This window comes from Neoarius graeffei, chromosome 15, assembly GCF_027579695.1.
Source record: "Neoarius graeffei isolate fNeoGra1 chromosome 15, fNeoGra1.pri, whole genome shotgun sequence".
NCBI lineage: Eukaryota > Metazoa > Chordata > Actinopteri > Siluriformes > Ariidae > Neoarius > Neoarius graeffei.
Genome location: NC_083583.1, coordinates 27,687,990 through 27,700,651, shown reverse-complemented (window position 1 = coordinate 27,700,651; position 12,662 = coordinate 27,687,990). Strand labels below are relative to the sequence as shown.

Sequence of the window (12,662 nt, the reverse complement as noted above, 5' to 3'; positions counted from 1 at the left end):
AGATGAGAAATACATATAAGATGTTCTCATAAAAGAAGAAGGAACTGAAGGGTTGTCACTATTCAGACCCGCTGAACAGAGACCCAGAGAGAAATTAAAGCCTACCGTTACCTTTCAGGTGCTTATTTAAGTAGTTAATCACTTGTGGAATAAATGACCGTTTTGTCCTATTTCTTGAAAGGGCTGGGTAGCGATTCCTACTGCCTGAGGGTAACAGTTCAAAAGCAATAGAAAGTGCCTATTATTCGACAGTGCCTATTATAATCCACCATGCCTGCTTCAAACAAAAGGTGGAGGTACATTCTGTACTCAGAATACTGAACTTTACAGCAGGGGACAAAACATTCCCCGAGAACCCCCTCCAGCTTCTGAGTTCAGTCTCTGTTAATGTAAGGTGACCAGATTTCTGAGAAGAAAACCGGGGACATTTTCGGTTTGGCGGTGAAAATATCATTAGAACAACTGACGTTTTCATCTTTGCAATAAAAAGGGGGACATTTCTGATTTTCATGTATTTTGATCATGCATTGCATAAAAAGTGGGATTTTCCACACTGTAGGCCGATTCTACAAGGTTAACATTAATTAAAGGCAATGTGAAAATCTCTGGTATGGGTACGTAGTTTAGATTTATAGACTCTTAAATTGTAGGCTAGCTGAAAAAGATGTTTTAGACCCATGAAAGTAAATTTATTAAATTAATAATTACCATATATGCCACTAGTAGGGCGGCACGGTGGTGTAGTGGTTAGCGCTGTCGCCTCACAGCAAGAAGGTCCGGGTTTGAGCCCCGTGGCCGGTGAGGGCCTTTCTGTGCAGAGTTTGCATGTTCTCCCCGTGTCCGTGTGGGTTTCCTCCGGGTGCTCCGGTTTCCCCCACAGTCCAAAGACATGCAGGTTAGGCTAACTGGTGACTCTAAATTGACCGTAGGTGTGAATGTGAGTGTGAATGGTTGTCTGTGTCTATGTGTCAGCCCTGTGATGACCTGGCGACTTGTCCAGGGTGTACCCCGCCTTTCGCCCGTAGTCAGCTGGGATAGGCTCCAGCTCACCTGCGACCCTGTAGAAGGATAAAGCGGCTAGAGATAATGAGATGAGATGCCACTAGTAATGGACAATGTATTTAAAAAATATACAAAACACACAACACAATGTAAATAAAAAGTTTACTTCAATTCAAGCAACTCCAAGGTAGGGTAACATATTATTATTATTATTATTATTATTATTGAGGATACAAATGATTCCCGATCTCCCATTGCCTAAATTGTAGCCATAGCTGAATTGACAATCTCGCCTATGTGAGTAGCCTTAATCAAAATATGTAGTTCGCTACGTCTTAAAGTGATCCACAAAACAATATGTGAGGTGTCTGCTGAAATCTGGTAGATGTTTCGGTCTGCTTTTTTTTCGGGTCGGTCAGTCATGATTAAAAATGGGGAATTTCCGGAGACAGCTCCAGCCAGGGACAGGCCACCGAAAACAGGGACTGTCCCCGGAAAACGGGGATGTCTGGTCACCCTGTGTTAAATGTTCCAGTCTCAGACCCAGTCTTAAATTTTAAGTCTAGGTTAGTTTTATTATTATTAGTTTGGTTAGTTTATTATTAGTTTAGTTAAGCATCCATCCACTACTGTTCAACTTTACTTTTCTACAACTATACTTTCATGATTTATAATCCCATTAACCTATTTTATACCATCACCCAGAAGAGGATGAGTTCCCTTCTGAGTCTGGCTCCTCCCAAAGTTTCTTTCTCATATCATCTCAGGTATTTATTTCAGACTACACTTGCCTCTAGTTTGCTCATTAGATATTTATATCTGCATCCTGACTTCTATAAGGCTGCTTTGTGGCAATATCTATTGTTAAAGGAACTGTGCAAATAACATTTAATTTAGCTGATCACAAATTAAGACCTTATTCAAGGGACCTCTGGCGACCTTGAGATCTAAATTCACAACCTACTTTTCTTGAGTATAGAATCTTAGCCAAATGGCCCACTCCCCATTCATTCTTTTTAAGTGTGAAAAAAAAAGATGCTAAGATTTCTTGAGATGGCAAATACATATTCAGCTCTGTTCTAATATACTCATTTAGTAAATATACACTCAACGGCCACTTTAATAGGAACTTGTTCTTGATTCTAAGATTCCTGTTCTTGGCTGGCAGGAGTGGAACCCAATGTGGTCTTCTGCTCTTGCATGCTAAGATGCTTTTCTGCTCACCACAGTTGTAAAGAGTTGCTATGAGTTGCTATATCCTTCCTGGCAGCTCGAACCAAAGTGTCCATTTTCCTCTGACCTCTCTTCTCAACAAGGCGTTTGTTTCCACCCACAGAACTGCCACTCACTCAACTCAATGTTTTTTGTACCATTCTGTGTAAACTCTAGAGACTGTTGTGTGTGAAAACCCCAGGAGATCAGCAGTTTCTGAAACACCCAAATCAGTCCATCTGGCTGAAACCAACACCCATGCCGCAGTGAAAGTCACACTTTGAGATCACAATAATTTTTCCCATTCTGATGTTTGACGTGAACATTAACTGAAGCTCTTGATTCGTATCTGCATGATTTTATGCATTGTGCTGCTGTCAAGGGATTGGCTGATTAGATAACTGCATAAAATAGCAGGTGGCTAGTGAGTGTATGACTAAAAAAAAAAATCCACACAGAATGAACTGATATGTTTAGAGCACAAAACCATCAGAGAATTTTCTCTTTAAATAGTCTCTACTTTGCTTGAATTTAATATAAAAAGACACCAGTTCATCAATGGACAGACTCGGAGGAGTAAACAGACTCCAATAGGCTGTGACTGAACAGCTCAACACAGACTGGCCAAGTCATTGCCACGAGGAAGAGTGGAAGTGCACTCATCCATTCTCTGTAATCACGTCAAAGTAATGGCACTAGACTCTGGCTGGCGGCGAGCAACACAAGCAAGAGTGATAATCTCCTCTTCAATCTGAGGGGAGTGTTTTCACTGCCAGTGGTCTGCACTGACGAGGCTAATGGTTTGTGAACACAGGGGCCAGTTGTGAGATCTTTGAACATGGCTCTTTATTTCCTTGTGTTCCTCCTGTTTAAAGTCCACTAAAACAAAGATCTAGACAATTATTTCATCCATAACCGTTTATCCTGTACAGGGTCGCAGGCAAGCTGGAACCTATCCCAGCTGACTATGGGCGAGAGGTGGGGTACACCCTGGACAAGTCGCCAGATCATCGCAGGGCTGACACAGAGACAAACAGCCATTCACACTCACATCTACGGTCAATTTAGAGCCACCAATTAACCTAACCTGCATGCCTTTGGACTGTGGGGGAAAACAGAGCACCCGGAGGAAACCCACGCAGAGACGACATGCAAACTCCACACAGAAAGGCCCCTGTTGGGCGCTGGGCTCAAACCCAGAACCTCCTTGCTGTGAGGTGACAGTGCTAACCACTACACCACCGTGCCGCCCTTGTACATTTATTTACGTTTATTACATTTGTGCAATATAGTAAAGGTGTAAACACATTAATAAATATAAATAGAACATTTAAGAAAATGTGGAATCAGGAAAAACAAAAACATCCAGAGTTAAAACATGGAAAATCAATGCATGTGATCTTTGGGAATTTAGTTCATTTGACTAAAATTAGCACAATATTTTACCAAAATAAAAATAATGGGTGCCCATGCTGGCGGCACGGTGGTGTAATGGTTCGCACTGTCACCTCACAGCAAAAAGGTTCTGGGTTTGAGCCCAGTGGCCGGCAAGGGCCTTTCTGTGTGGAGTTTGCATGTTCTCCCCTTGTCTGTGTGGGTTTCCTCCGGGTGCTCTGGTTTCCCCCACAGTCCAAAGACATGCAGGTTAGGCTAATTGGTGGCTCTAAATTGACCGTAGGTGTGAATGTGAGTGTGAATGGTTGTTTGTCTCTATGTTTCAGACCTGCGATAACCTGGTGACTTGTCCAGGGTGTACCCCACCTCTCGTCCATTGTCAGCTAGGATAGGCTCCAGCTTGCCTGCAACCCTGCACAGAATAAGCAGCTATGGATAATGGATGGATAGATGTATGGGCATCCATGCCAGTTCATCACAGAGCACTATGCATATCCATTCACTCCTCGGTGCATTTTAGCACAGCTAATTCACCTACTGACATGTTTTTGTGAGATAGAACAAGTGAACAGAGAGGAAACCCACAGGGACAGGGGAAGGATGTGCTATGAGCTATGCCACTGTGCTGAAATGTCAGTCAGAAACTCAATCCCCAGGTCTCAAAATTACAGCATTTACATTTATATCACTTCGCAGATGCCCTTTGTCCAGAGCATATATCTTTAATAAACAACCATTCACACCTACAGTCAATTTAGAGTCACCAATTAGACTAACCTGCATGTCTTTGGGGGAAACCAGAACACCTGGAGGAAACCCATGCAGACACGGCGAGAACATGCAAACTCCACATAGAAAGGCCCTCATCGGCCACTGGGCTTGAACCCAGGACCTTCTTGCTGTGAGGCGACAGTGCTAACCACTACACCACCATGCCGCTGTTCAAGTAAAAATCACTAAACACATATTTTTCATAATGTATGAGGAGTTGTTGGCAGGTGCTGATTAGTAATAACTATGTGAAGCTAAAACTGTGCTGTGTAAGTGCATGACACATTTACATTTAAAAGGCAACACCTACAGCGCCGAAGTGGATCATGTCAACCCATTCATTTCAGGTTAGAGCAACCTGCACCGGAGCTCCTCTGTGAGCCACTTAATCTCCTCTGCTATTTTGCTAAAATATTCCAAAGAGGGTCGAAAACCCTTGAACCATTTGAAGTTCAGCGTGACCTGAGGGAGTTGTATGGAGTCTGGCATCCACTAAAGCCTACATGACTTCTTTATTATGCTAAATATGGCACTTCATGAGGTTCCTTCAGGCTTTTCTGGCTTGCTTGACTATAGGGTGTAGTGTAGATTGTATCTTCATTGTTCTTAATGAGCTTTAAGGCAAAATTTAACTGAATCCAGGTGTAAAGATGATCATTTTTCATCTCACAAAAATGTAAAGGGATTAGTAACTTATAATTCGATGATATCATCGTATCTGACACAGAAGAAAAGAAAAGCTGATCCACTGTCAACATTTATGGTCCACATCTACCAAAACAAGGGTTACTTGGTAATATTGTGCTTTTCCTGTAATTCAGTGTGTTTATTCTGGATGGACAATTTTACAAATATATAGTGGTCCATTTTTCTCATGGACCCAACACAAGCCTTTTGTTTCATGGAAAACTAGTCTACCGTGCTTGATAATAAAGCCTAAAAAGATTTACATGCTTACAAAAAAGCAACCAACCAAAGCAAACTCCATTTCATAAAACCTTGAAACCCTACAAACTACAATCATAAATGAACAGAACTTGACATTAAAAGCAGCTTCTCTGAATACAGTGGGTAAACAAATGTGTTAAAGAAGGTTGGCCAGATTAAAAAGAAGAGTTAGTTGTTCCCCTGGGCTGTAGAGTAAAGCCTAATTTATTTACCATGAGGTGGAGAGGAGTCTTAGTGGGCCCCTTGGCAGACATCTTTTCCCACAATCCTCTGCGAACATAGCGAACGGTGGTGCCGGCGAGCTCAAACTCCCCCGGCAGCTCAATTTTCCAGTCGCTGTTTATGGATCTCTTGCTTGAGTCTTTCAACGCTGAAATGGTCAACAGGGAATATGGGTTAACTGCACGCACTCATGTGGCTCGTATAAAACGTTACAGCTGCAATATTAGAAAACTGATGCTCAACTATAAGGCTTCATTATGCTAGGCACTGCATTCATAGTTAAATAAAATTGCTCAATGTTACGGATGAAGTACAGGTCTTGATCTAGTCCAAAAAAAACCCTTCTTTTTTAACTAGTAGTATTTTCTCTCCGAAACACATGTTCCAAATTATGGACACCCCTAAAGCATATCTAAAATAAATGGTGCCGATGTAAAATCCCATTGTCATCCATTGCCACAGGAAACACCAAAGACCGTTTAATACAAAAGTCACACGAGCTTGTTGATTTGCACAGGTAAGGCAATGGATATGAAAATATATACCGTAAGCAGTTCAAATATCTTTGAGCAGAACTACACCCATAATAAACATCTCTGGAGCAGTGAAAATTTGCCAGGACGCAGCTCCTCAATCTCATCAAGCATCAGTAGGGCTACTTGAACTGGTCACGGATTGTCCTCCCATGAAACCAAAATCAATTTTGGTCATGCATACCATTTGCATATGTGATTACTGATGAGTGAATACAAAGAAAAACACCTGATAGTCAATGTAATCACTAGGCATGTAACAATATATCATGAGATGATGAATCGCAATACAAATTGATGAAGATTTGAATTGATGAAATAAAAAAAATGAATCACAATTATTAACAGGATGTGTAATCGCTTATTTTTTACTAGCTGTAATTGCATTGTTTAGATGCTAGAGAATGCAATAATGTACAATAGCAGGAACGTGTGTGACTTCACCTTAGGCCGAAGTAACACAGCTCTAATGCTGCAAAAACACACAAAAAACAGATCTAAAATGAGAAAGAGCTGTTGTGTGATTGACTGTACAGATAGTACAGCTTTTTACAAAGCAAAAGAAAAGAGAAGAAAATGGCGGTAATAAAAATATTCGGAAAAGTTTATTAAGAAAATGCATATTTGCTATTAGCTTTTTCATTTTTAAGAAAGGAATTTTTAGTTAATAGGTTAATATTTAGTTAATAGGTTAATATTTTACTCAAACCTTTACAAATATGGGTAAATAATTATTGTTGGTGATTAGGAAAATGAAGCAAAAGTTTTTTTTTTAATTTAACAAAAGGAATATTTAAGGTGATAAATAATAGGAAAATAAATGTTGCATCTTTTTTGGTCATAAAATATTCTTCATTTAATTTTGTTCAATAAATATTGTTGGAAAATCAAATTGCGAATCCAATATCATGAATTAAATCAAACTGTGAATTGGGTGAATCGTTACATGCTTCATGGTAGTTTTGCAGCTGATTAGCACAAGACCCCCTCTTGTGAAGAACGATGATATTATATGCCAAAATTTGGTTTCCTCTAACAGGAGGTTAAAGCTAGGCCAAAGATGAAGCTTTCAACAAAATAAAGACCCAAAATACATATCCAAATCGAAACAAACATTTGTGAGAACAAACATTTAGTGTTTGTTCTCAGTGTCAGTTAGTGTCAGTGACTAACTCTCCAGCGTTAATCCCTGTCAAAACCCTGTGTTCTAAATTAAACTGGGCAGTCCACTTGAGCAAACCGAAAAATATAACGGTGCTTGAAATACTGTGTATGGAGGATAGTCCAAGATCCATCTAGACATGTCACTTGTTAGACATTACAAGAAGAGACTCAGTGCTGTTTTTGTCTTGAGGAGAGTTCAGAGTGGCTGCCAATAAATGTGAAAACTATAAAAGTAAACTATTTATGAATATAATCGTGTTGCAATGAAAGGAACCATATGCTTAAGCTCAAAATATAACCCACAGTTTTATATATCAACTTTTATTGCCCCCTTAATAAAACTATGTTTTATTAAGGGGGCAAATACTTATGGAACTGACTATAATATTCAAAGCCATGGCTAAAGAATGCAACCTTGGATTTTCTTAATGGGACTATGTGTTTCAAAGAACTCTAGACCTTTATCAAGTAATATTTTATTTATTAATTGAGAAATGAAACCGAAACATCCGTGGATAGCATAATAGTTCAGCAAGTAGTGTTGCTGCCTCACAGTTCCAAGATTCTCAGTTTGAGCCTGAGCTCAGTCAACTGTTGGAGTTTGTTCTCCCTGAGTCTGTGAGAGTTTCCTCTGGGTTCTCCAGTTTCCTCCCACCTGTATATAATTGGACCAGTTATGCTAAATTCCCTTTGGTGTGAATGTTTGTGCATGGTGTAGTGAAATGGACTGGCGTCCCATCCAAACTGTATTCCCACCTCATGTCTAGTGTTCCCAGGATAGATTATGGACCCATCATGACCAGGATAAAACACTTACTAAAGCTGAATGAATGTAATATATCATCCCAGATATTATTATATTCCCTTTTAACAACCCACAAATTTGTAGATACTATAATTTTCATTCTTTTAGTATGAACTAAATAAAAAAAAATCTGCCCTAGAAATTTATCATCTATACCTCTTTGCACAACTCTGCAGTCATATTGTTAGTGTGTCCCAGTATTCAAGCTATTCAAACCAGCTTTGTTTACTACTGCAATTTATTTTTGCCCAAACACCAAAGTGTGTATGTGTGTGTTATGAAGAACAGATGTTCTACACAAAGGGAGTTGGTGGCTTTCATGTTGCTTCTGGGGCTTTTGGTGTTTTTGGAGTCCAAAATATGCCACTGTGTGTCCTGTTATTAAAGTCAGAACCCATTAAATGAGTGTTTAAACACTAAAACTGAACTAACAAGCGTGTTCAGGTTGCTGATAAGTAACCAAAGAACTATGGTCTTTTTAGGTGTTTCCAGATATAACCCAATCTCCACACTAAATACAGCAAGGCAAAATAGGAATCCCTGTCTGTTTTCATCAACTGAACCAATGCAACAAGATGATCTCATCCAAAATGGACAAACCAAAGTCATAGAGAGACACACACTCACTCAGCTATCATTTATTCCAAACCATCTCTTTCCATCACGTTTTTATTATATATTCTCTTTATCTATATCACAACTTTTCCAGCTTAGGCAAGCCTAAAACACTTAAAATTAAAAAAACAAAAACAAAAAACCTTATTTAGCTGTCAGCTTTTCTTATATGTAAAGGTGAACTGAAATATCACCTCAATTAGTGGGCTTCTACAAACATGCACCTTTAAACCATTTTTATTATTTTTCAAGCTATACCGAAGAAAGGGATGCAGAATATCAGACTCCATGAGATTACATTACATTAATGGTATTTAGCAGACACTCTTATCCAGATCGATGTACAACATACCCAGAGCAGCCTGGGGAGCAGTTGGGGGTTAGGTGCCTTGCTCAAGGGCACTTCCGCCATTCCTGCTGGTCCAGGGAATCAAACCGGTCACCTTTTGGTCCCAAAACTGTTTAGGCCATGGCTTCCCCCTTAGATGCATGATTACTATTGCAAGCTGGGTGTATGTGCAATTAACACAGCCACCATTTGATTGAATAAAATTTAAAGCTTATTTGATGTAATTTAGTGGTCCAATGAGCTTCTTCAATTTGCTTGACAGGCAGAGAGGTTACACCTTCTTCACTTTGTATAATAGAAACAGAAGCCATGCTTTTTCACTCTGTATGATAGGCACAGAGGTCATACCTCCTTCATGTTGTATGACAGACACAGAGGACGCACCTTCCTGTCCAACCAGGGGTGGAACCATATTGGATCACTGCTACTCCCTGTTCAAGAACGTTACAAAGCCACCTCTCTCCTGGCTATTGGTAAAGCTGACCACAGCAATATCTTCCTCTTTCTGAAATATAAACAAAGGCCAAGGCAGCCCTGGTATGGGGGGGGGTCAGACACTGGTTTGCCCAACCTGAGGCCACACTACAGGATGCACGGAGTGACGTGGACTGGAACATGTTCCAGTTGAGCTCTGATGATGTCAACGTGTTTACAGAAGTGGTGACATGCTTCATATCCAAGCTGATAGATGATATAATTTGTGTGGTGACTGTTAAGGTCTTTTTGAACCAGAAACCATCGGTTGCAAAAACAATCTGCAAGGCTGTGAAAGCATGCACCGCTGCCTATAGTGAAGGGCTCAGCTCTGGAGACATGTCACTGTACAAAGTGGCATCCAACAAGCAGTGAAAGTAGCGAAGAAGTGGTACAGGTAGAAGGTGGAAGCTCAACTGTGTGACTGCAACAGCAAATGCATGTGGCAAGGACTTCAGACGATCACAGATTATAGAGGCTGACTCCTGACTGGTGGGAGATTTAAACACCTTCTATGCATACTTTGAGGCAAGCAGCCCAAGCACTAATGTTAGCACTGCTAGCACCATAGCTAGAGCAACTGAAGTGGGCGACCAGACCAGTGAGGACTGCCCACTCTCCGTTTCAGAGGATGACATAAGGAGTGCTCTGAGACAAGTGAACAGCAGGAAAGCAGCTGGCCCAGATGGTATCACTCATCAAAGACTTCATCTGCTCATCTCTGCCCAGCTCATTAGACCCCTTTCAGTTCACTTATCAACCCAACAGGAGTACTGTCAATGCTATCTCCCACGTCCTGTATTCCACCCTCTCCACCTGGATAGCAATAAAGGGAATTATGCACGCCTGCTGTTCATTGATTTCAGTTTGGCATTTAACGCTATAGTCCCCCTCAGAATCATCACCAAGCTCAGGGGCCTGGGGTTGAGCTCCTCACTCTGCTCCTGGGTCTAGAACTTCCTGACTGACAGATCACAGGTGGTGAAAATGGAAAACCATACCTCCAGCACCCAAATCCTCAACACCAGTGCCCCTCAAGGTTGTGTCCTGAGTCCCCTGCAATATTGCCTTTACACCCCATGATTGCATAGCCATACACACAGATTGAAGTGTGGACTTTCAGCTTTACTTCAAAGGGTTTAACAAAAATTTTGCATTAACCATTTAGGGATTACAGCAATTTTTTACATAGTTACCAGACAGTAATGCTTCCAGAGACCACAAGCTGGCCTAATGGTTAGCATGTCTGCCTTTCGATCGGGAGATCGCGAGTTCTACTAGCGGTCGGGTCATACCAAAAACCATCTTAAAAATGGTACTTACTGCCATCTGGCAAGGCACGCTGCAATATAGATGTGAGAGGGGAGTCAAACTCTCGTGGTTACCAGAGGACTAGCTCCCCACTGTAACCCTAGCTGTATAGGTGAGAGGCTGAGGGCTATGGAAATGGAGATTGGCACTGCCCAATGCGCCTTAAGGGCCTGGTTAGTTCTGGGATGGGAGACTATGGTAGTGTAGAGAGGCAAAATTACACAAATTGTGTCAGTGGATGCAACTCTATATATGCTCTATTTAATATTTATACTGATATATAGCTTTGTGTTTGCTATTTGCACAGTTGTCAAATGTAATTTCTCTGCTGTTGTACATGTACAGTGGTGCTTGAAAGTTTGTGAACCCTTTAGAGTTTTCTATATTTTTGCATAAATATGACCTAAAACATCATCAGATTTTCACACAAGTCATAAAAGTAGATAAAGAGAACCCAGTTAAACAAATGATACAAAAATATTATACTTGGTCATTTATTTATTGAGGAAAATGATCCAATATTACATATCTGTGAGTGGCAAAAGTATGTGAACCTCTAGGATTAACAGTTAATTTGAAAATGAAATTAGAGTCAGGTGTTTTCAAATCAATGGGATGACAATCAGGTGTGAGTGGGCACCCTGTTTTATTGAAAGAACAGGGATCTATCAAAGTCTGATCTTCACAACACATGGTTGTGGAAGTGTATCATGGCATGAACAAAGGAGATTCCTGAGGACCTCAGAAAAAGCATTGTTGATGCTCATCAGGCTGGAAAAGGTTACAAAACCATCTCTAAAGAGTTTGGACTCCACCAATCCACAGTCAGACAGATTGTGTACAAATGGAGGAAATTCAAGACCATTGTTCCCCTCCCCAGGAGTGGTTGACCAACAAAGATCACTCCAAGAGCAAGGCATGTAATAGTCGGCAAGGTCACAAAGGACCACAGGGTAACTTGTAAGCAACTGAAGGCCTCTCTCACATTGGTTAATGTTTCTGAGTCCACCATCAGGAGAACACTGAACAACAATGGTGTGCATGGCAGGGTTGCAAGGAGAAAGCCACCGCTCTCCAAAAGTAACATTGCTGCTCATCTGCAGTTTGCTAAAGATCACGTGGACAAGCCAGAAGTCTATTAGAAAAATGTTTTGTGGACAGACGAGACCAAAATAGAACTTTTTGGTTTAAATGAGAAGTGTTATGTTTGGAGAAAGGAAAACACTGCATTCCAGCATAAGAACCTTATCCCATCTGTGAAACATGGTGGTGGTAGTATCATGGTTTGGGCCTGTTTTGCTGCATCTGGGCCAGGACGGCTTGCCATCATTGATGGAACAATGAATTCTGAATTATACCAGCGAATTCTAAAGGAAAATGTCAGGACATCTGTCCATGAACTGAATCTCAAGAGAAGGTGGGTCATGCAGCAAGACAATGACCCTAAGCACACAAGTTGTTCTACCAAAGAATGGTTAAAGAAGAATAAAGTGAATGTTTTGGAATGGCCAAGTCAAAGCCCTGACCTTAATCCAATCGAAATGTTGTGGAAGGACCTGAAGCCAGCAGTTCATGTGAGGAAACCCACCAACATCCCAGAGTTGAAGCTGTTCTGTACAGAGGAATGGGCTAAAATTCATCCAAGTCGGTGTACAGGACTGATCAACAGTTACCATAAATGTTTAGTTGCAGTTATTGCTGCATAAGGGGGTCACACCAGATACTGAAAGCAAAGGTTCACATACTTTTGCCACTCACAGATATGTAATATTGAATCATTTTTCTCAATACATAAATGACCAAGTATAATATTTTTGTCTCATTGTTTAACTGGGTTCTCTTTATCTACCTTTAGGACTTG

The 12,662-nt window shown here is 40.7% G+C and overlaps 1 protein-coding gene across 2 annotated transcripts in view; it reads right to left on the bottom strand.

Moving 5' to 3' along the window:
* The window catches only part of adamts17 (ADAM metallopeptidase with thrombospondin type 1 motif, 17), a 347,817-nt gene that overhangs the window by 74,530 nt on the left and 260,625 nt on the right, over nt 1–12,662 (bottom strand). For both annotated transcript variants that reach the window (XM_060941102.1, XM_060941103.1), the window contains one exon: nt 5,541–5,698. In XM_060941102.1, the coding sequence (XP_060797085.1) occupies nt 5,541–5,698 (158 nt within the window). The remainder of the gene's footprint in view (nt 1–5,540; nt 5,699–12,662) is intronic.